This window comes from Eretmochelys imbricata, chromosome 2, assembly GCF_965152235.1.
Source record: "Eretmochelys imbricata isolate rEreImb1 chromosome 2, rEreImb1.hap1, whole genome shotgun sequence".
Classification (NCBI taxonomy): Eukaryota; Metazoa; Chordata; order Testudines; family Cheloniidae; genus Eretmochelys; species Eretmochelys imbricata.
The window spans coordinates 128,248,920-128,274,524 of NC_135573.1; the positions used below are offsets into that span (position 1 = coordinate 128,248,920).

A 25,605-nucleotide genomic window follows, 5' to 3' on the forward strand; every position below is an offset into this window, starting at 1 on the left:
GTGATCCTGTCAGATCTCTCAAGAAATGTTTGTATTTGCATGAGAGACCCATATGGAAAAGCCAAAGGTTTTCAGGAAGTGGGGCTGTTAATTTGTTAGGGTACATCTCATCAACAAGCTCCTGTGCATCAATACTGAATCCATGCCCCACTATGATGTAAAGCATCACTGTGTTACTGAATGCGCCATCTTGTGGGTGTCATGTTCATCTCCTTTCTTTGTACAGCAGTTTTGCCTTAGATAATGTAACCTTAATATTCCCTCTAGTTCACCATGCTTAGCATACAGAGTGCCTAGGAAATATTGAGGTAACATTACTTAGTTAACTAAAGCCACTGGAAAACAAGGTTTTTATGGGTAGCCAGTACACAGTGTAACTATCTTAGATTTCCTCTTTGAAGCAGGATAGTGTCATAGCAGCATCTGTATCAATTTTAAAATTTTCCTTTATAAAAAAAAAATGCTGCTAAACACACAATGTGGCTAAAGGTTTTTCCTCCTCACGGTCCTGGCAGATGAGGATAATGTACACTTATACATTAATGGCATGGATAGGGCCCAGAATGCTAGTCTGTATAGTAAAACTCTGTTTTATTTCATTGTTGTTATTTATTGCTTTACCTTCATGTTTGTTGGTCAGTGCTCTGCTAAAGCTCTAGGAATGCTGTTGAGACAGTTTAGGTAGTACAAAACCAATAAGAAACTTTTTTGGGGGGCGGGGGTGCCTCCAATTTTAACAGTAGTACTGAATGTATAATTTGCAATAAAAATTGATTTAACAAAACTAGCTACCCTTTTTTTCTCATGGGAGGTTCTTGAGCAGTTTCCTGGAACTTGTTTGCTATTCAGATTAATTTGGCATATCTTCTTGAATTTTTTACCATATGGACTGATGATAAATACTTGAATTTCAAACAATCACTTATATGTGATTGGTCAGAGAAGTCAATTGATTCTTTTTGTTCCTTGACAGAATGAAAGTGAATGCTCTTCTCATGCAAATATATGCATGTGAGAATTTAAAAACTGGTTTCTGTGAATAGTTATGCAGTTGGCTTTAAAATATGCTTTTTGCAAATATTTATGCCAGTGAAATTTTATAACTAGAATATGAAAATGAAAGCACCAAGCATATTGCCAATTTGATTCACTTTAAAAGTGTAAATCAATATTTTTACATTATTCACCAAATAAATTGTAATAACTCTATTTTAATTTTTCTGTGGTGTCAAAGTAGATTTAAAAATTAACTAAATATGGTTCTTTCTTCAAGGAGCTCAATCAGGATATGAGCCTTAGTATTTAGAATCTGAAAAGTGTTTGCCACTCAATTATAAGGATTTTAAAATAGGTCTACTTTGTGTCTTAGAATTAAATGTCATTTTAGAAATTGGGTATTTTATTATTACAGCCCTTTTAGTATTAGGCATAAAGTAAAGTGTAACAATGAAATTATACTATCATTTTTAATGTTTTAAAAATGAATAGAAATGTTTAGATAATGAGCAATAGATAGACGCTTTTAAGGGAAAAAGTCCTCTGATGAATCAAAGGAAAGAATTACATTTGTGAGTTTCCAAGACTGTAGCTATGGTCACAGGAGTAAGTGAAATAAAATGAGTGTGGGACATGTGAAAAATGAATATTCTGTATCTATAATAAATACATATCCTAAGGAGCATGATTGATTATTTTGTATATTTAGTCATACAGAAGTAGAGTGATTATTAGTATCTGAAAAGTACCAACACTATGTAATATTACATTAAAAGAATACTGAGGTTGCAAAGTCAAGCACACACATTAGAAAAGGTCAGAATTAAGTTTGCCTGTACCACTTTGATTTGTCCCCCTTGTCTGTATGCATTTATATAGATTTGCATAACATAACCTAGGAAGTTGATGGCAGAGCCAGGAATAGAATCCTGTTCTCCCCTCTGTACTGAATTAAGCAGAGTTCTTGAAGAACAAATAGTCTAGGATAATGTAATTAAAGACTATATCATAATGCACTGTTTCTAAAACTTGCTGTGCCTCTCTTTACTTGTTTTGCTTCTTTTTCTTTGTAGACACCATCCACCTCCGCATTCCAGAATCTTCCCCAGTTGGCACTGCCATTGGTAGTGTAAAAGCCACTGATGCTGACACTGGGAAAAATGCAGAAATGGAATACAGAATTATTGATGGTGATGGAACAGATATGTTTGACATTGTGACACAGAAGGACACACAGGAAGGCATCATAACTGTGCGCAAGGTGTCTATAATCAATAACAACTGCTGAATGGTTTTGGTGTAGAGGACTGATGTAAATACCAATGTTGTACATTAGACACATATAGAAACAAAAGTAGATCATATTATGATCAACCTTAAAAGCTCAACATTTGCAAGAGTTACCACACAGCTGTATCTTAGAACATGTACTGTTTCCCTGTACTTAGAATAGGAAATAATTGGTATTTGAGATATCACTGAGAAGTAGGAGTAGAAAGGGCCATCTCCAATATACTGCCACTATCATCACTGATTTTAGTACAAGTTTGTTTGATGCTTGACTGACAGTTTTTCAGTAAGTGCTAGAAACAGGTTTCAGTGTATTTCAGAGAAATACCGCACTGCTATAGTATAGGGAAATACTTTGTCCAAGATACATGTGCACAGTAACTGTTTTTTCATAACTGTAGTATCACAGGGCAACAGCATCACGATCAGTAACTGCCAGCCAGGGCTTAGTAGCATGCAACCTTTACAGAGCAGCTAAGAGTGTGGGATTTTCTAAAATACCTAAGACAGTTGAATGCCTAACCATAGCTAGAGCACTGTGGATTTCTTAGCGCTGGTCTACATTACAAAGTTAGATCAGCTTAACTGTATTGCTCAGGGCTGTGAAAAATGTCATAGACTCTTATCATCCCCTGATGGTAATGTAGGCAGTGCTAACTTCTTCAGACCCTGCAGCGGGATTGTATGCCTCGGTCTGCTTTCCCTGGGCAACTACCACCTCTCTCTTGAGAGAAGGCCCTTTTAATCCTGTCAGAGTTCTTTCATCCTTTTGTGTTCATAGGCCTTTACCTGTTCTGATCAAAACCATTTTTGTGGATTGGTTGGAAAGGAGGCAAAATCATTCAAGTTAATGGTCCAGGTATTGTTTACCTCTTACATGTTTGCTGAGCGGTAGCTTATTTTGAGCCATTCTTTTTCTTCCTACCTTTTTTTCCCCAGGCAGATTCCTGTTGAGTTAAACCAATATAGTCTTTCAGAAAACAGCCCAAGAACCAGGCCTACACATAGAATTAATAAATTATTACAGAGCAGTTCCAAATCCATCACAAATAGCTCATAACAAAGAACATATTTCTGGACTAATAATTATGTATGCTAAAGCGTTTGGACTTTTAAGGGTTCGTGCTCCTCTTCATGAATGAAAATGAATAATACTGCCCCACCAATAACAGGGAACCAAACTGACTGCGTGTGCATTTGTGAAAATATTCACAAGTCAATTTTTGTATTATTCAACCAGTTCTAACTGAGGATTTCCAGTGCACCTTCCAGTAGTGAACAACTAACGAACAATTGCTCTTCTACTACTCCACCCAAAATGTAGAGTAAGGGCCCCATTCAACATTAATTATAATGAAACTTAAGTACATGCTTGAGTGCCTTCCTGAAGAGGAATGGGATAACTTAGGACTTGTCTTCGTGTATAATGGTGCGGGGGCACTATTGCAGCTGTGCTGCTGTAGTGCTTTTGTGAAGAGGCAACTATGCCGACAGTAGCGCTTCTCTTGTCAGCGTAGTTAATCCGTCTCCTGGAGAGGCGGCAGCTATGTTGGTGGGAGAAGCTCTCCCATCCATGTAGCGCTGTCTACACAGAGGGTAGGGCGGTTAGGTCAGTAAAACGACATCGCTCAAGGGTGTGGATTTTTCACACTTGAGTGATGTCATTACACCAATATAGATGTGTAGTGTAGACCTGGCCTTAGATGCTGAAAGGTAAGCACCTGTGGTTTAAAATCAGACATGTGGTGGACTGCTTTGCTCAGGAGATTTGGTAATGAGCTGCAAGGCCTTTCACTTCCAAGTGATGGGTTCATACCCAGCTTGCATCATTAGATGCTGCAAATTATTACGATCAGATACCCATTTCTGAGTTTCAGTTCCTTGAGGACAAATTGCTGCATTTCAGTTGGTATCTTCAATGGCAGTCTCAGTAAAAAGGCATTGAGAATGGGCTTGGAGACATAATTACTCTTCCTTCTACTCTGATTTCTCTTCATAACAAGGTGGAGCAGAGGAGAAGGAGGAAAGTTACCATTGCCTGTACTATACCTCTTCTGCTGATACATAGAATATTTAAATCCCCAAAGCTGTCACTCAGGCATCTTTCATGAGCACTAATTGTATAAGTTTGAGGTGGGGGGTAAATGTGTCTCTAGAATCCATTTTGATAAGTGAAAACCACTGACTTGATATCCCTGTTGTTTGTGTGAGCTAATGAAGTCTGCTCTGCAATCAGACAGGTAAATTCTCAGCCTGCTCATTCTCTATATATCGTTCATTAGCTAACACTTTCCATCTGTGACACTTGCAGAGAAATTGGAGAATGGAATTTCTTGTCTACACAAAATGGATTCTAATTATAACCCTGAACCCTTCGCTTTTCATTTTAAAGGTAGCTGCTGACAAAATGTCAAATCTATTTTGCAAAAAATTCTCTGATCTTGGATTCATGAAATTCAATGAAAACGAGCAAGATTAAGTACTGATTTTTTCCCAGTAAGGTTTTAAATCTTTGTTTCAAAATTAATTTTTTTTGCACAATTACAGTTGGCGGCTTAGGTCTGTTTAAATTTATTTCTCCTTAAACAATGAAACTCAGACAAGTGTAAGTATGTGCCTTTTCCACATAAGAATGGCCACATTTAGTCAGACCAATGGTCCAACTAGCCCAGTATTCTTTCTTCTGATAGTGGAAGATGCCAGATGTTTCAGAGGACATTAACAGAACAGGGCAATTATGAAGTGATCCATCCCCTCTTGTCCAAGTTCCAGCTTCTACCAGTCAGAGGTTCAGGGACACCCAGAGCATAGGATTGTATCCCTGACCATCTTTACTTATAGCTACTGACGGACCTATCCTCTGTGAACTTACCTACTTCTTTTTTTAACCCAATCATACTTTTGGCCTTCACAACTTCTCCTGGCAATGAGTTCCACAGGTTGACTGTGTGCTGTGTGAAGAATTACTTCCCTATGTTTGTTTTAAAATGCCTGCTATTAATTTTGTTGGGTGATATCCGGTTCTCGTGTAATGCAACGGGATAAATAACACTCTTTCATTCATTTGCTCCATGTCATTCATGACTTAGACCATTTTGTTAGCTTTTTTTGTCTGCTGCTGCACATGAACAGATGTTTTCAGACAACTATCCACAATGACTCCAAGATCTCTTTCTTGAGTGGTAACAGCGAATTTAGACCCCATCATTTTTGTATGTATAGCTGGGATTATGTATACAGTGTGCATTACTTTGCATTTATCAATATTGAATTTCATCTGCCATTTTCTTGCGCAGTCACCCAGTTTTGTGATAACCCTGTGCAACTCTTCACAGTGAGCTTTGGACTTAACTTGGTATAGTAATTTTGTATTGTCCGCAAACTTTGCCACCTCACTGCATACACCTTTTTCCAGATCGTTTATCAATATGTGGAACTGCTCTGGTCCCAGTGCAGATCCTGGACTGTGCTATTTACCTCTCTCCACTGAGAAGACTGACTATTTATTCTTACCCTTTGTTTCCTATCTTTTAACCAGTTACTAATCCATGAGATGACTCTCCCTCTTATTCCAAGACTGCTTACTTTGCTTAAAAGCCTTTGGTGAGGGACCCTGTTTGTCTGTCGACCCTCCTCAAAGAATTCTAATAGATTGGTGTGACACGATTCCCCTTTACAAAAGCCACTTACTCTTTTCCAACATATCGTGTTCATCTATGTTCTCCTTCCTGCAAATGTTTCCTGAAGAAATTTGGCATTATGGCCCTGATGGTGCAGTTGTTCCACAAGCACAACTCCCATTTGCTTCAAGAGAAAGGTCTGGGTGTGGAATGCTTGTCTGATTTGACCCTGTATTTGTGAAACATCAGCAAAATTCATCAAACAGTTGCTAAGTTTGCAGGCAAAAGTTTGCACACAAAAATCTGTTTAGAAAATAGCAATTAACACAACGTTTCACTTTTGGAATTTTCTCAGATTTACACTAAGCCGTTCTACCTAGCTGCAGGTGATACTGTAATACAAATAATAATAAGTGGTGATTCACACTGACGTCACTGGACGTTTTGGTTACTCAAGGAACTGGATCCCTATTCTGTACAGCTGTGGAAAACGACTCTCTGGATTTTCCTGTGAGGTTCTGAGTGCCATTAGTGCCTATTAATCACAGTGGAGTTACACCATTTTACATCAGCTGATGATTTGGCCCATTATGCCTTTACTTCCCCTATGTATCCAACACATACAGTGTAATTTAATAAAGTTTATCTCCTTTTTTCCTCCCTCATAGCCACTGGACTATGAGACCAGAAGTCTTTATACTCTGAAAGTAGAGGCTGAGAATACCCATGTGGATCCACGATTTTATTATCTTGGACCTTTTAAAGATACTTCAATTGTAAAAATCTCTGTGGAAGATGTGGATGAACCTCCTGTCTTCAGCAGATCCTCTTACCTTTTTGAGGTGCATGAAGATATCGAGGTGGGGACAATCATAGGAACTGTAATGGCACGGGATCCTGATTCTGCTTCAAGCCCTATCAGGTAATGTCACAGTCTCTCTATATACCTCATGATTTAAAAAACAAAATACAAAAACAAGCAAGCAATTGTGTGGAGAAAATGGTTTCCCTTTCAAATTGTGATTGATGAACGTTGAGGTAGCTTTTCCACCCTGAGACTTGGGGAGAGGAGAGCAGGGAGGAATTTCTGTAGTCTGAAGGAGAAGAACCCTTCTTCTGTACAACTACTAATGTCCACAGGGGAGAGCCCCTCCCCTGCAGACAGTAGGAGATACACAGGAGCTGATATTTACCTGGGTATATGCATAATCTCCCTGGTAACCCCTTAGGGAGTTCATCAGCCCTTCCGAGGCTCAAAACTGAAGAACTTCCCTTGCTGTGAGCCTATGCAAGTTGATCTACCTTTGCCTCGTATTTCCAGCCACTGTGAGCCTTAGAGGCCTCATTATTGCCCACCAGTACATCTCCAGGAGGCTTGCTGGCAACACCCCAATCCTCCACCACCACTTCCAAGCCCTTGGAATTTCTCAAGCCATAGATGAGCCTAGGTAAGCTTGTCAGGCCCTCCTGTGACTAAACCTGTGGGGTTTGGGAGCCCCCTGATAAGCCTATGCTCCATGGGAGCGTGCGGGCTGTTGAACATCCTAATATTTCCTCGTGTCAACCTCAGACATGGTAGGACATGGACCCAATGGTAGGATGAAATACCACTCTAAGCTATTCCACTTTCTTCTATAATCCTCCAAAGGTCCATAGGAACAGGTCTTCCTTTCTTCTGTCCAGGGTCCATGCAGGAGCAACAAGGAATGAACAACCTCAGTCCTTGGTTCCTGCCTCCTGCTTCCTAGCCTTATCTGTGAAGCTGCTGGCTAGTTAAAATTAGCTGTGCAAATCCAGACAGCCCATCCCAGTGTTACAGTTTAAACTGTTAATGATTTCAAAAATAGACTTTCCAAGTACTCCTCTATTTTGTGCAATTAATCTCATTGAGCTGAGTCCACTAAGTTTTACCACTCTCCTTTTTGCTTGGTTCTCCCTCCCCTTCCCAAAAGTATAAACTGTAGAAGAGAGACAAGGACGATGAAGTAATATCTTTTAAATATATTTTATTGGAGCAACTTTTGTTGGTGGAAGAGACAAGCTTTCAAGGTTCGCAGAGCTGTTTCTCAGGTCTGGAGAAGGTAACTAGGCTGTCTGAGCTAATTACAAGTTAGGACAGCTTGATACACCTATGGGGTTCACATATGTTGTAGGAGACCACTTAAAATGAAGTGGACAGATAAGGGTTAGCAGGTTGTGGGGTGTGTTACAACCTCTTGTAATGAACCATAAAACCAGTGTCTCTGTTAAGTCCGTATTTTTTAATGTCTAACAGAGTTAGGAATGTACATTCCCAGGATAGTCTTTCAAATATATTATGCAGGTTTCCTTTGAGGATGAATTGAGAGGTCAGACATGTCATGATCTTGTATGAAAAGCGTTCACCACAGGTGGTGACTGAAGACAAGGAGGGGGTTTGGGAATAATTTACTTCAGGATGTGGTCCCCATTGTGTGTGGGTTGTGATTGTTTAATGATACCCCCAAAATATACTGGAGATACATTTCTTTTTGTTGATGTTGTGATGCATTTTTTCACAAATTCTTCTTCAAGGTGGCCCATAAAAAGGTTGGCGTATTGGAGAGCCAGCCTAGTACCTATGGCTGTTTCCATGGTTTGAACAAAGTGTTAGTTGTTAAACAGGAATTTGGTGTGGGTGATGTCTGAGTATTGTACATTGTCTTGTAGGAATTTGAGGCAGGCAGCAATGCCATCATGGTGAGGAATGTTGGTGTATAATGAGGTGACATCCACGGGGACAAGGATGGCATTCTGTGGGAGGTTGTTAATATTGCAGAGTTTCTGGAGAAAGTCAGTAATGTCTTGGCAGTAGTTGGCCCTTTGTGTGGTGAGTGCTTTGAGGATGATTTCGAAAAGTCCTGATATTCCTTCAGTGAGAGTACTGTGGCCAGATTATGATGGGTCCATCTGGGTACCTTTGTTTGTGTATCTTGGAATGCATGTAGAAGGTCCCTGTTCAGAAGGAAAGGCTTATGTGGGATGAGGCTGTAGAGGTTTTTCTTGGACTGCTTGAGGAAGGATTTGATGGTATCTTTACATTCCTGTGTGAACTGGTATGGAGTGGTCTTTGAGTTCCTTATAGCAGGTGGTGTCAAGAGCTTTCTGTTGGCCTGGTTGATGTAGCCATCAGAATTAAGGACTAGGATTGTGCACTATAGTGGTTGGATTTCAGGGACTGCATAGCTATCCTCTCGGTGGTAGAGAGATTGTGGTATATGTAGTGTTTCTCTGACCACTACATACTACTCCAAATATGCTGAACAGCTCTGCAGACAACTGAAGAAGTATGTCCTGCACTTCCATATTCCAGAACGAAACACTTCAAACAAGAAATTATAACATACTCCTACATACTGGATGAAAAAAAAATCAGGAAGTCTACCTAGAGTCCATGCAGGAAACTCAAACCAATCTCTGAGCACTAAGCTTTAGAAGACTATTTGGACTTTGGTCACATTTGACAAAGGTGTCAAAATAAGTGTTTGTCTTGTCTGATTTTCTTCAAATATGGTAGACACAAAGCATCATTTACCATCTATGAGGACAATATTCCTTTGTTTTTAGACTTTGAAGCATGGTAAAACTGGATTTGTAAAGGAAACTGAATTGCAGCCTCACTTATGATGACTACTCTGGCTGGAAGAGTAAGATAACAGATGGAAATTTTGAACCTTTAAAGCATCCAGTATTGATAATGCATTTGAATATTGTTCCTTTATCCATTCTAACTTGATGTGACAACTGGGAATCTAAGTAGTCAGGTTTTTGAAGCTGTGATCTTAAAAGGAACAAAGTTGTTGGTTTCACTTGTCTCTGGCACAGCTTGATGAGTGGAACTGCTTCAAGTGAATAAGCTATTTCCCCCCCTCCCCCCATCATGCTCTATTATTGATATAGCATAATAGCCTGACGATGCTGTCACACCATCACTCTTGGTCATGTTAGTGTTTCTTCCACTGAATGACAGAAGGTAATTCAGAACAGGCAAGACAGTGAACTAATGAAATTAAGGGCAGAGGTGTAAACAGCTTTAACGGGGAAAAAAAGTGAAAAGAATCAATGAGTCTTGATTTAAGTTTCAGAGTAGCAGCCGTGTTAGTCTGTATTCGCAAAAAGAAAAGGAGTACTTGTGGCACCTTAGAGACTAACCAATTTATTTGAGCATAAGCTTTCATGAGCTACAGCTCACTTCATCGGAGGCATTCAGTGGAAAATACATGCTCCTCACTGAAAGAAACAGAACAAGGCAGGACTTTCCACATATGTGGTAGTAATATAAATGTGTATGATTCTTTACCTTTCTTGTTATTGCTGTTTTCTGCTGGAAAAAAAACCTAACAAACAAATTCCATAGTAGGGATCAAATTCAGCCCTCCAGTGTACATATGTTGACTCTACTAATTTAAATAACAGCCTTACATTTCTATTCAAAGAATCCAGCTCTTCAAAATGAGGATTATAACATTTTAGTTACTACCAAACCATCACCAGACAGTTATAGAATATCAGGTATTACAGGAGACAATGGACAGCTAAGATTTTGCCTTCTTTATTTAGACAGGTTGTGTCCTTTTGTAATCAGGTTAGCCTGAATAAATCTTTTATGAAACTTTCTATTTAAAAAAGAAAAAATTGGGCAGCTTATGAAGTTGCCTGTTTCTCTTTTTCTTTTCTTTTCTTTTAAATAATGGAGATGAGCCTAAACTAAACCTCCCAGGTATGAACTACCCTCTTCCAAAGCTTGGTGGAATCTGAATCCAGGTCCAGATCTGCATTTTACATGTGATTCTTACCTCTAAAAGGGTATGTCTATGCAGCCTGGGGCAGCAAGCGTCCTAGCCCAGAATGAGGAGCTTGTGGGCTTGTGTTACTATGCTAAAACTAGCTGTCTAGATAGCACTTAGAAATTACAGCTTGGGCTGGAGCTTAGGCTCTAAAGCCCAACTCTCTCCCTAGGTTCTGAGCCTGAGCTCCAGTGTGAGCCACAATGTCTACACACCAATGTTTATCACAGTAGTACATGCCCTGGGAGCCTGTGTTTGTCGATCTGAGCTGGGAGGCTAGCTGGTGCAGGCTGTGTAGGCATACCCAAGTAGTCCAAACCAAAGCCAAGATCCAAATACCCCAAATTTTAGATAGGATTCAAAACCCAGTTCTGTATCTGAATTCTGTAGCTCAGGTCTTCCCTCTCATAGAAATATGATTTTTAAAGTGAAAATAGGCTATAACTACAGAATAAATACAGAATGTGTGGTTTGCTGCTTCCTGTGGCACTATTCTTTTTTTAACAGACTTGAGTAACAATTGGGCTATTGTCTGGGATTTAGAAGATCAACAGTAGCATCTGCAGGCTTTTGAGAACACCGGGATGATGTAGAAGGTGTATGGTTGCATAACATATACATAACCAAATATTTTGGGCTTATAAAGATAATAGGATTGAATCTTATTTATCTGGGTTGTGTTGGGTTGTGGAACTGTGATGTGAGAAGTAACTCAAATAGCTGCATCACTTGCCTGTTGAAAACCTGTACTATGGAACTTTGACTTATGTCCAGATTAAAAAAAATGCATTTGATGGCTAAAGTATAACTGCTATGCAATATAAACATCTTGATGAAATATAAGTTCTCCCAAACTTGCCAGGCACTAGGGAATTTTCCTTAATTGTAACTTGTAATTTGGCCACCTGGTTCAGAACTAACACAAACCTTTTACCCCAACTTTGAAGCAAATCGTTTGTGTGCTTTCAATGGTTTAATTGGGACTGGGAGCATCAAAATACTACGAGAGGCTATTCCCATGGTACGCTATTTCCAGCCTGGGTGAAATCAGTAAGTACTGGAAATACAAAGACAGGTTTTTGTGAAGGTTCTAGATCATTCACATACATTCACAAAAGCACGCAAACTCTTGGATCATTCTCCAGACAAGATCATACCCGCATACTGTCAGAGGTACTGGACAGGGTTACCTAGTGTTGGCCTATCTATGCTCCCAGTAAGTGCAGAGTTAGGCAAACCTTCAGTGCTTTTGGAAATCCCATGATACACCCACTGAAAGGCCCCAATCCTTCATTTACCCCCAACCTGCCACTGATTTCAGGGGCAATTTTGAACGCATGAGAAATGTAGATTTGGGTCCTAAATGGGAAGAATCAGAGAGCAATATGATTATTGATTTCAGTTTGCCACCATGTGACAGAATGACTTTCTCGACAAGTCAGTTGAAGGTTTGTCCATATGAGTATTTGCAAGGCAAAGGCTTTGCAGTACTGTACAAAGGTTCCTTAATATCAGTAGCTTCATTAAAACTGAAAATCCTGCCAGTTAACATACTTTTAACATTTTTGATTTTTTTAAAATATTTATTATTATTTATTATTAAATAATTTATTTTTCTTTTAAATAAATTTACATTAAACTAGGAACTGAAAGCTTTAAACTGTCATTTCAAAAAGCTCAGAAATGAGTTGGCAGTCTGATGTGTTTTTTTTCAAACTGAAAGAGAATTTTCCTCTCAGGAAAAAAAGTGTTTAATTACTGATTTAAACAATGTTCTCCCTCCACTCCCTATAATAATTCATATTTTAATACAATATCATTTAGTTACAAAGAAAATATTCATAGACGCCTATGAAAGTTACAGGATAAATTGCAAGAGGAAATATAATGGATACATCTATATTGACATCATTCTTAGGATTTGTATTTTTCTGTGTACTAGGTTAATATTTTAAGAATTATTTTAAGTATTTTTTTTTTTTTTAGTTTCAGGGACAGTCATCAACATAACTAACAGATGAACTGCACAGCATTTTAAAAAGTTTAAACTTGCAGAAACTAAGCATTTATCTCATCTAAATTATCTCATCTATCATTTTGATAGAATGTATATAGAATTTGAACGTTATACAGATGTACTGTAAGGTAGAGTTGCTTCTTTTAATTTTCAATCACTTACATAATAATTTTTGTCTTCGTTTATCATGTTTAGATTTTCTTTGGATCGTCATACTGACCTTGACAGAATATTTAATATACACTCTGGAAATGGATCCATCTACACTTCCAAACCACTTGACCGCGAGATATCACAGTGGCACAATCTTAGTGTTATAGCAGCCGAGATCAGTAAGCCAAATCTTTTTAGTTTTCCTTCATTTATAAAGTTATTTAAATCTTTCTGGTGCTCAGAATAAATTTCTTAAAAATAAATAGCGTTAAGTCTGGTGCTTTATACATCTTTTCATTCATCTCAGACATTTATAAGAAGCCATTTTGACATTACAAGTAAATAGAATAAACCCAACGTACCATTAAGATTACTACATCATTGCACCTAATTCCAGTCCCACTGGCACAAAAGATTCTAAGTGACAAAAAAAATCTGAGATTCTTAAAGGGAACTCATGAGGAGCGTTCATTATGAAATTATCTGTTTTAGCATAAGCGCTATATCACTGGTAAAAGCAATAGTTTCTGATGATAAACATGGCTGGTGCCACCATTCTTCAGGCTGCTGGCCACTGTGATAAATGTGTTCTTTCATAGTATTTTCATACTGTGGGAATTCAAGGCCCTTCTGTGCTTAAACTGAGATAGTAATCTCATTTCTTTGTGAGGATATTTTGAGAGAATTTAACTTCTCAACTTAGTTGTAGTAATTAGGTCTCTCTAAAGAAGTATGCTAATTTTTTTTGGAAAAGTTCAGGTTTTTTAAGGGCAATCAATCTACATAATAATTGCTTGAAATTCATACCTGCGAGACTCTACAGTCACCATCCCTTTATAATGTATTACTGAGCTTCTTCGAAGAGAAAAGGCAATATTGGAATATTTAGGACATTGTTTTCATGACGTTCAGATTTTTGTTCTGTTTTAAAGAAATTTAGTATGTCAAGTAGACATAGCATGTATTTCCTACAAACACTGATACTGTGATGCAGTGGAACCATAAACTGAATTCTTCACAGATTGCTCCCAAGACACCACAGCATGTCATACACCCAGTCAATACAATAATTCATGATCCATCTTCATTGTTTCCTACCCTATTCCAGAAACAAAGCAAAAACATATAAATGTTTAATATAGTTCGGTAGAGGAGTTCTCAGAAATGAATGATGTATGCATGACTTGCCTTTCACTAAAGAGTAAGTACCTCAAAAATTAAAAACAACCAAAACCCTATTCAGTTTAGTGCTGCAAATTTTCACCCAATCCTACTCCCACAGAAGTCAGTGGGATTATTGGATTGATTTAAAGAAAAACCCCTATTTATAGATTTATATTTTTTCTTACAGTAATTTAAGTATGTGATTCTGTTCTGACTTACACCAGTTTTACACTGGTGGAATATTTTTTTCTTTACTGAAGTGTCTACTGATTTATAAAAGGAGAAGTGAAAGGAAAATCAGACCCTGAGAATATCCTTTCAGAGTATGTTTGTCGCCAACCAGTGACAGCTCCTCAGTGTAAAACAAATTTGATAACATCCATTGTGTTTTGATTTTAAAAAACAAATTTCTGGTAGAACAATACTCCTGAGCCCAACAAAACAACAATTGTCATTGGGTTATGCTAATAGAGTTTATTTGTATACATTATATTTGCTTATTTCATTAACAGAAGTAGTGTTTATCTTCATGAAAACAGCCTAATTGCCCACTAGATACCAGTGAATGAATTTGTTTCTGGCACTAAGCAAAATCTGTTCTGAACACTGATGTGGCCTGATCCTCACCTAGTTTGAGTCCAGGGAGCTATGCTAAATTACACCATCTGAGGATCTGGCCTTGAATGCTGAGTTCTGGAAGAATTTTAAAGAAAACAAACTTTTTTTTTTTTTAAATGAGAGCAAGAGATCACTTGTTTCTGTTTTCACTTCTTTTCTTTTGGCAGACAATCCCAAAGATACCACTCGTGTTTCTGTTTATGTTCGAATTTTGGATGTTAATGACAATGCCCCGCAGTTTGCCATATTCTATGATACTTTTGTATGTGAAAATGCAAGAGCTGGACAGGTATGCATTCTGTAAATACTTTAAGCTATTTGGTTTTGCTATGGCACTCAGTTTTAGGTCATTCTTTAGAAATGCTAGAGAGAGCATGCTGTTTGAGAGAGAGTGCTTCTAGTACAGTTTATGAAACAAAATGAAGACAAAGAATGGCTGTCAGTAAATCAGTCTTTAGACCTACACAATAATACTTTACAATTGTGCCAGCATGTAAATTACCAAATTACTTTTCTTTACTTTTACAGAAATGGCTTTCTACAAGAGATCTGTTCATTTTACTCTTAAGCTTTTGCATCAGTGGATCTGTTTTTGTTTTGTTGCTTTAGATGCCTAAGCATATAGGTCTTAAAGATGTGTTCTTAATTCATTTCAGTGTTAGCTTCCAAGAAGAAAGAAACATGCTATAAATAATAATTGGTAATCAAATTTCAATTTTTTTTTTCAAAAAAAGGTCAATACTATGGAGCTCAGTTGTACTTTGAATTCATATTTATCGTGTTTAGAAACATCAATGTCACACTTACTTTTTTATGCAAATGACAGTTTATCTCCCAAACATTTTCTGTGGGTGAATCAAACAAAAACATAAAAGATGTTAATATCTGAACTGGTAACATATTATTTTGTTTGGCTTTTATAGAAACCAAACAAAATAATACAGAAAAATATACTTGATTAAAGTAAAACAACTCTGCTGCCCACTGTCTAGTTCCTAGTAGGCAGCTAGCCATTAGGGATGTTGGAAACCCACCAGTTTCCCTATTACTGTGTTGTGTGTTCCACAGCACATTAATCCAAGAATAAAAAAATGTCCTTAAAAGTGGCATCAGTGGTACCAGAATGGCATGTACGCATCACAGTACTGTTGAAGAGAGTGTGGAGGAGGAATGCAGACTTCTCTGAAAATAGTTAATTTCTTGGACACCTTCATTTCCAGATGGCTGTCTCATTTTATTTATTTTTCTGAGTGGTTTTATAACTGTAAATTCACTGGTACAGATTATGTTTATGATGCACACAACTTAATCTCTCTGGGTCATTGCTAGTTTAATTCTGTCCTCTTGTATATTAGTTCCTCCGTTTTTTTTTTTTTGTTTTTGTTACCATAATTACAAATGATGTATAGTCAAATTTAGACCTCACTGAATAGTCTTCCCCACTGATAAGTAACCACTGTTTATCAAAAAATGTTCAATCCCATCCTAGAATATGGTGTTTTATGTAGTTAGGTATTTTATTTCTTTATATGTTTAATATGTGACATTATGTTGACTGGCTTCTTGATATCTAATATATTAAATAAGCTTCAGAGGGGTAGCCGTGTTAGTCTGGATCTGTAAAAATGGCAAAGAGTCCTGTGGCAACTTATAGACTAGCAGATGTATTGGAGCATGAGCTTTCATGGATGAATACCACTTCATTGGATGCATGCCAATATATTAATATGTGAGCTATTGAGAGAATTCAATATATTAATATGTGAGCTATTGTGATAGCATCTAACATGTGCTCGACATTTTCCAAACCTACAGAAAAACCCCAAAGAGATTACACTATAAGTTCACAAGACAGACAAAGGCACAGACAAACACCATAGAAACATAATGTATAAGTACGAGGTGATGCTGAGTAGGAGTCTTGATCGTTTTCCTCCTCTTACTCTTCCGAATCATCCTTGCTCCACTCCTCCAACTTCCCCTTTATCCTGCAGTCTCCAACTAGCCTTTACTCCCCACCATATAATCAGAGAGACAAAGAAACCTACAGCCAGTTAGATGGTGTGCATGCCAAGGGAAGCGTGGAATTACAGTTGTCCTGTGACATCCTGGAGGTGGAGCAGCCTAAATAACCTTTCACCTGCCCCCAGCCTGGAAAGGGTCCCTACCACCTCTTCCCTCTGTGAAAGAGGGTTGCATTCAGCAGAGAAATCATTGGATTAGGGCAAGTACAGCCAAATCGGTTCCAGATATTGAGTGCTGTCTTGCCACTTTTTCTTCCCATTGAGAGGGGACAGGCTGCTTCCTTCAGTACGGTCCTCGGAGCAAGGTTTAGGACCCCCAGGACCTTACCTGCACAGAGTCTTGAGTAGCTGTTGAATCACTAACTATGATGGAGGCTTTTAAATTTGGTTTTCATGATCAGTGTTCAATAAACCAAAACTGCTTGTCAGTTATTAGACTCTCCTTTACCAAATGTATACAGACTGACTCCCTTATCATATGTGCAAATATTTTACCTGAAAAAAACATATCCATCTAATTGGCAAATTCATGGATTTTTCGTCACTACATTCCTTAAAGTATGTTTTGGGGGTTTTTTTAGTTGTTGGGTCTCTCTTCTCACTGTCTTTAATTTATTGCAGATTATAAAGAATTAGTAGAAAAGATCCAGTGTTTGTTCAACTCTTTAGTGCATTTCATCCAGATCCATATGTGTATATCTTTTTTGTTTTATCAAATATTGTTTTACTGTCTATTTGTTTATCCTTTGCTCTTGCCATCTTCAAGTATCATATCCAACAGTTTCCCTGATTAGATCCTCCGATGTCCTTGTTATCATTAGCCTTTTTATTACAAGCTAAGTTCAAATAGATTTATTTAAAAATTCACAGTCCTCACCTTTTCAAGTTGTAGCAATTTTATTTTTTGCCATTATTCTTCTTTTCAGGATGTATTTATAGGACATTCTTATTGCCTTTGATTCCTTACTAGCATGATATCTTTGCTTTTTTCTGTCATTATTTCTCAGTGATTCATTCACTCAAACATCTTTCTTATTAATCTCTCATCTCTTCCAATTATTTCTTACTTTAGTTCCTTCTGTGACCTTCCTTTCTATTTATATCTCCCATGCATTTTAAGTTGTACTGAGATTAGACTTTCTTCTTTCAGTATTGTGTGTTTTACAGCTTTCCAAGCCTTACTCTATTTTGTTTCCAGATAGCAATGCATCTCATGCCACACTAATGTACTGTTTGCTATGAGTGTGTGATGGGTATGTAAATCACGTATTAGGATTTCTGTACCCTGAGTAGAACACAGATACACAGGAATCTGCATATCAGATTTTAGATTAGTGGTCCATTTACTCCAGTACAGTGATCAGTACCAGGAAGATTTAAAGAACCCTGCAGTGAACTATTTTGGAATAAACTGCCCACAATACTGATCAGCTAGTGCCTAGCTTATGTACTGGGTCTATACCATTCATGATGTTTTTACACCTTTATGATGTCTCCTCTTATTCATCTCCTCTCAAAACTAAACACTCCCAATCTTTTCACATGCTCTTCTCATGGAAATCTTCCCATTCCTCTAACCATTTTACTCACCCCTCTCTTGATCTCCTTATGTTTATCTCCCTCTGTTGAGAAAGAGTGATCAGAACCATGCAGAGTGTACAAGATCTTTGACTCCATTGCAGTTGCTATATACCACTCCGGCAATGAAAAGGGGCTGGTGAAGGATAAAAGAGTGTGAGGAATCACTGGTGGCATTTCCAGACAGCTATCTTTTTTTCTTCTTCTTCTTGGTTTTGTATTTTCCTTGGAAAATCAATAAGTAAAGAATGCAATGAGTGGAACATTGAAATTATCTCAATAATAATTGCTAGTGACATCACAACAAAGGAATGTACATGTAACTTTTTTTCTTTATGATTTTAGTTTCTGGTTTTTCTTTCAAAAATAAAACATAGGAAACAACCAGTGCATGATGAGGGGGGTCAAGGACAGTAATATATGTTTGGAGAATGGCTAGCATGCATCATGTTGGCTTGTAGGAGCCAACAGTATACATATAATATATACAATTAAATAGCCATAGTGCATAAGAGTTATACATAATATGGCATAATATATTAGCCCTATGACATCCATTTCACAGCAAATTTAAGTGTATTCTCCCCTTTTTTGTCACCAATATCATTACTTTCTCATGTAGTGTGCACAAATATTTCCAACCATTCCAAAGAAACAAGAGGTTTATTAGGAGTTTCATTTTCTGAGTATTAAACACATTACTATTAAAAGTACATTTTTTGGTGTTTGCTGGAAAATTTAATTCATCTACTAATCCCAGTATACACATTTTGTTTTATATTCAGAACTGTGGAAAGAAATTTCCACATGTTGCTTCAGTATATTTGAAGTAAGAAAAAAGTAGGTAGAGTGGGTTAGCTGATGGTTGGTGGCATGTCCAGTGTTAATTAGCTTAAACTCCCTTGATGTACATGCTCTAGCATTCAGTAAAATCTGTTTAAGATTTTGTTCTGGAAAAAACAACCACATAGTGATAATGGACAAAATGCACTTCCAACATTCTGTTTTTTTTCAAAAACCAGTTTTCTTCTGACAATGAGAGATATAACTGAGCTTCCTACTCATCTATTTTACCCGCATACATCAGTGGAGAAACAGAGTTAATTAATTTGTTATTGCCCGCAAGGTGTCCTTTATTACTTAACAAAATGTGTTAATAGGTACATTAGTTCATTTGACCATGTCTTACCTAGTTGCTGCTGTTTACGTGATTGCGCTTTCTGTAAAATACTACAAGGTGATCTAGGCAGGGGACTTTAAGAAGCAAAGAAATTTTGTGAAACATTTTGAATACTCGAGTCACATGATCAAGAATAATAATGAACCAAATTTAGTTTTTTATTTGCGGCCTATTTGGCAAATCAGTTTTAATATTCAAATTGTCTCAAAATGTGACTACCTATTTACTTACATTGCATGTTTTGCAGATACCTTTCTTAATATCGAAGGCAACACTAACTTTCATGACTGTTACAGATAAAATGAGCAGGATTTAGCCCACTAAAACTCCAGCAACATTGAATTAACAGTACAAATGTTCTTTACTTCCAAAGAGACTAGTACAAGAGTCCACGTAATCAGCTGGACTCCTGAATTCCTGTCGTATCTAATAATGTATTTTATGAGCAACTGAAGCTCAGGCGTGACCAATACTTGGATGGGGGAGCCGCAAGAAATGCTAGTTAGTGAGGCAGCTGGCACACTTCCGTACAGCATGGTGTTAGACGGCTCTGCTCTGTGGGAGGTGCTGTCATTCAGATCAGTGTGCAACCAAGGGCCTGACTGCTTGTCACTAAAGATCCCATGACACATTTTAATATAGTCAAGGTGTTAGTCCTCGGCAAACTGAGCCTGGCTCAGGATGCTGCCCTCCTAAAATCCCTGTTAATGTTTTATCTGGTTTAATTCCCCTCCTAAATTTTGTTTAGCAGCATTGTTGGCACAGAATGCTTGCTGTATTCCACTTAAGACATAGCTGTACCTCACTGAGGGTGAGTGATCCCTATTGCTTGGAAAACATTTTAGGATTCTCTATGAAAGAGTTTACATACAGAAAAAGTGTGTGTCTGTGTGTGTAATATGAACGGAATGCAAGATCCTAAATCAGCAGGAATATTATGACTGGTCCTCATGCCAGTGTCCCAGCATATAGTGTATATACGTAGAAGTATCTCAAGCCAAATTTCATTGTCCTGTTGAGTTTGCCTGTTGTCAGAAACAAACTTTTTTGAAATGTGTTTTTTTTCCTTTAGCCTAAGCTGTGACATATTTGTCTTTAACAATTCATTTATGTAACCGTATAATTAAATATATGAGGACTTCTTTTTTACTTGTTCAAGTACTCCAGGAGGTTTATTAAATCTCTTGTGCTTCATTCCTTAAGAATACAGCCACTAGTTTCCCGACTAGTGGCATGACACCGTAAAGTGTGTCTATGGTGATTATACATATGTTTACAATAGCACATTTCATCTAGAGATGCAAAAACACCTAAACACTTTACAGACTGCTTAATTATACATACATGTGTATATATTTTCAAGGATCACTTCACCAATTGCAAATTAACTACCAGTAATCTTAAAACTACTCTTTGGTTAAAACACAAGAGTGGAAGTGTTAAGTGAACTGTTTTATTGATTTACAATAATGTGATATTGGAGGTTGCCATAAAATACTTACAGGCTTTTGGTTATGTAAATGTAGCTGAACTTAATTGGGGGTGTTCTGGCAGGGAAGAGCCTGATGAAATCCAGCCTTGGGGAAGAGAGAGGCTTCCAGGGAGGAGGAGAGCCTTGTCTCGGATGCAGAGGCAGAATGTGGCGGGCTCTGTTATGTGGGGAGCTGAGACTGTTACTAGTCCCCTGGTCAGGGGACAGGAGATTCTTTTGTGGACCTCTGTCCAAGCCAGCAGCTTCTGCTAATCTCCTGTTGGAATGCTAGAAGCTGCAGCTGAGAAACTGTTGGGGCTTTGATGAAACAGGGAGCCAGGGGTGGCTATTCCTGGGCTACACTGGAGCCAGTGACTGGCTGTGACCAGAATTGACTAAAGGGAGAACCACCACCACCTTTTCATTTGGGAAAGTGCTTTTAGGGGACAGGGGATAGCCAAGAGACTTTAAGGGGTTTCCTTGACTTTGAGAAGAGACAAAGTGGTCTTATTGTCTAACCAGGGTCCAGGGTTACTGACCTCTGGGTATAACAGCTCCAAGTTTCAAGGAGTTGTGCCACTTAGAATGATCCCAAGTTAGAATTGCTGTGCCCCTTGTTGCTGTGGCGGGACTGATTTACTGGACCAACAGAGTGCTAACCCTGGCTTCAAGATCTTCAAGCATGCCCATGCAAGGAAGTGCCTAGAACTCTGAAATTCAGAAGAGTTCACACTCCAGGATGGTGTCAATGTAAATGTAAGTTAGCTAAGTTGTATTTACTACTGTAAACTGCATAGATTAATTAATTTATTGAAGTGGGCCCCTGCTGATTTAAAGTAGTTGTGACATTTTAATTAATCTCAGTCTGTTATAACGTTTTTTTTTTCTAAATTGTTACATAAAGGTGTGTTAAATCTAATTAAGAATATATTGTTTGTTTGTAATTGGTACTTCTGAGTTAGACCCCTTGCAGAGATTAGCTCTGGTTTATTGCTGAAGGCTTCCAAGGCACACCAGTGAGCAGGCTCCAGCTAGGTTGAAGCGCCACCAAGTAAAATATATAAGTAAAAGGACTGTCTTGGAGAGGTGAATAGAGGATTCCTACCAATCCAACATCACCATTGATATACTCAAGATCTCTTTTACTGTCAACATCATTGGGTATCTGGTCACACAAGTGAGTGCTGCCTGCTCCCGAGTAACCCAGGAAGGAAAGTGGGGGTGCAGGGGATGTTTGGAGAAGGATAAAGGGATACAATTGAGAGAGAAAAAGCCTAAGCTTGCACTGTGAAAGAGTTTTGCCTCTGCAATGTGGAAGGACTGGAGGAGAGAAGTGGGGAGTTAGATGAGTGTCTGGAAGGCCACAGAGAGGAGGTTGCCATTGCTGAGGCAAAGGATGATATATCTTGACAAGAGTTTTAATGGTAGGAATGAAGATAAACAGATGCATTTTGGAGATTCTAGAGAGACAAAGAAAGCAGGATTTAGCATGTCATGGGAGAGATGTCAAAAATGATAGGGTAGATTGCATGCTTGAGGAACCAGTCGGATTGTATAGTTGACAGCAGTAATGGAGCAGGGAGGATATGTAGGAAGGTTCTAGAAGAAACTTCCATTTTTGCCAAGTTAAACTTGAGTAGACAATGGAACATTGAAGGCGGGATGTCAGTCAGTGGAGAGGTAGTTCTGGTAATCATCAGCATAGAGTAATAACCGAGGCTGTGTGACTGGAAGTCACCCTGGGATGAAGCAACAAAAATCTCAGATTTACATCTAAGAGATGGGACTTGCAGTAGCTAACAGCCAGTAAGTTTCAGTGATGAACTACACTGGTTCACTGCATACTTAAATAGAAGAATGGCAGGGAATCACCACTACTTCCTGCAATGCCTACAACAGGCTTTCTTTGGAAGTCTGCAACCCAAGTACTCTGATGAAGCTGAAGTTATGATATCTACCCAGGATCTCAGATCCCAACTAGGGGTGATAGAGGTGTATGTGTTTTAGCATTTTGAATAGAATGTTTGAGTGTCATGGTAAACAATTTTCCCCTCATAAACTCTTAATTTACATGATTTTCTGTGCTGGGAAATGGACAACTGAATTTCATTACAAATTTAGAAGTTTCAAAGTGGTTTCCAATTTGCAGTGTTTGGCATTGAACAATTTTTGTTTCCCCCATCTTCTACCTTTTTACCACTGAGTGTAATCAAATTAAAGTTCAAGGGGTTTTCTTTTAATCCCTCTTCGTCTTGCAAGTTCCTCAGATTTGGAAGAGTTACAATGGCAGAGTCAGTGTTTCATTTTTGCTTTTGTCAGTCTAACTTTTCCAAAGTTGAAGAAGTGTTGAAAAGTTAGAGTCGGGGGAAAAAAGGAGACAATGATTTTTTTTTTTTTTACATTCAATGTGGTGGGGGGGAGGGGATTAAAACGTTCATGTTATTTTCAGTTTTCAAACATTTAAATGAAATACAAATTTCAGTTTGAACCATAATGAGTATTTTTGTTTTGAAATTGAAACATTTTCTTGTAAAAAATTGTGGCCAGTTCTTTGTGTATATTTTAAGTGTATTAATTTAATCTGAATTACTATTGTATATACTTGCTAAAAATATGTATAGAGAAATGTGTAAGGGGCAAAGGTAGGTAGCAGTTCAAAATATTATGGGGAGGTGGTTGTTTTGATTTTATAAACACTGGGTTTAAACTTTGCTTTGCAGTATTTAGAATCCAAACTCCCGACCAATGAGCTAGGTTACTTACTACTTTATTTTTTGCACTTCATCAGGAAAAGCAGCAACATATATGATGAAAGCTACATTTGATCAGTTACCATATTATATAGTATTATTCATACCATAGTTTTATAAATATGGATTTTTTTAAAGCTGGTACTGTTCGTTGAAGTACCCAGATAACTGTATCACAATGTCTGCTTGTTTTTGTTTTTCCTTGTCTGCAGCTAATACAGACCATAAGTGCAGTAGACAAAGATGACCCACTTGGAGGACAAAAATTTTTCTTCAGTTTAGGTGCTGTTAACCCAAACTTTACTGTTCAAGATAATGAAGGTAAAATACAGAGCTTGCCCATGGTATAAGATTTATCTTTCATTCCGAACATATTACAGGTATTTTTCTGAAATGTTTGAACTTGTGTTTGCAACAGTTAAGACCTATTAACTGGAAAAAAGGACTGGGCCTTCACTGGCTACTGAACCTCATACAGATAGCAGACAAAATTAATGTTACTACTGTGGAATTGCCTATAATCTTACTGTGCTTATGATCCTTTCTTCTTCTTGTCCATGGCGACACTTACGGAATTATGATGGAAAATTGGGTATCATCACATCTTATATTATTAATTGCAACATGCTTGTTGGTGGGGGAACAATATGATGGAAATAATTTCCTTTATTTTAAAAGAAGAGTAAAGATTTAAATATTTTACAAACCCAAAATGTAAGCTTATGTTGAAATAAATCTGGATCAAGATTTCAGTTGCATTTGGTGGCTTTACATGTTTTTAAAACATGGTGATTTTGTCCTCTTTTGGTTTGGGGAGTGTTACAACCTGAACCCAATAGCAATGGATTAGTGGGGAGTAGATGAGACAGTTGAAGGCTTATGATAAATGCTGTCTGTGACATGGATATAACCACTACATGTAATCTATAGATACATTTAGTACACCATAACCAAAATATAAATCCACTGAAGTTATATAAAGGACACAGACTTGTAATCATTGGAGGTTCAAAACCAAATAGCATTGATCTGTTCTCATCATTAAGCCCCTTATCTGGAAATAAATGAATTAATGTATGCTCTGTAGAGGTAAGCCATAAGTGGGAAATGGTAGAGTCTCAACTCAGAAGATAGTTTGGAGGTAGGTAAATGCCTACTGTACCCATAAGACTGTCAGCTGTCCTCGACGTGCAGAAGATTTCACTTTATATAATCTTAATTCACCTAGTCAGCTTCAGTTTAAGGTCACAGAATCTTAGACTCAGAAGAAAAGAAAAATATTTCTAGGCTTAGTAAGCCTCCACAGCCTCCTGTACCCCAAAACATGACCACTGAGAAAAGTTCCTCTGGCTGATGTACAAGCAATGGAGAGTCTGTAACAATTGGTGAAGGGGGAGGAACAGAGAATAACATAACAGGATCTAACATCAAATTATTTGGGGTTGTGGGTCAAAGGCAGTGTATAAGAGAGGCTAAATCTAATGCCTGATTTTTTGAGGGGGGTTGGGGAAAGGGCAATGAGAGCAGAGGAAGCGTGAGCATAGGGACTGTGTTCTTAGTCTTCTGTCTTTGCTCCTTTGTATAGCTGAATGAGGCTGATGACTCCAAGTGGATAGCCACTTTGGGTTTCTTTTTGCTCATTTGTCATTTTTTTTCCTGACTGTTGCCAGGAAAAGCTTTTAGGATTTTGTCTTTTGTTGGGGAAGTGGGACATGACATGAGCACTCATCTGTAGTCTGTTTGGTTTGTGTTAGAATTATGAAATCAGCCAGCATAAAAAGATATGAAACCAGGATGACATCAGATGGGAAGAGCTGTAAAGGAACATTCTAGAATGAATACAATGGAATGTTCTTCACTTCTCTCAGCCTTCTAGCTCAAACCAAGTGTAATATTTTAATAGAGGATATATCTTGGGGACTAGATCCTGTCTATGCAG

General features: G+C 37.9%; 1 protein-coding gene across 1 annotated transcript in view; it reads left to right on the plus strand.

Annotated features, from left to right (window-relative positions):
- Positions 1–25,605, plus strand: part of LOC144260509 (cadherin-10) — a 94,850-nt gene that overhangs the window by 57,468 nt on the left and 11,777 nt on the right. The window contains exons 5-9 of the mRNA XM_077809157.1: positions 2,070–2,257; positions 6,575–6,828; positions 12,924–13,060; positions 14,831–14,952; positions 23,879–23,987. Of these exons, the coding sequence (XP_077665283.1) occupies positions 2,070–2,257; positions 6,575–6,828; positions 12,924–13,060; positions 14,831–14,952; positions 23,879–23,987 (810 nt within the window). The remainder of the gene's footprint in view (positions 1–2,069; positions 2,258–6,574; positions 6,829–12,923; positions 13,061–14,830; positions 14,953–23,878; positions 23,988–25,605) is intronic.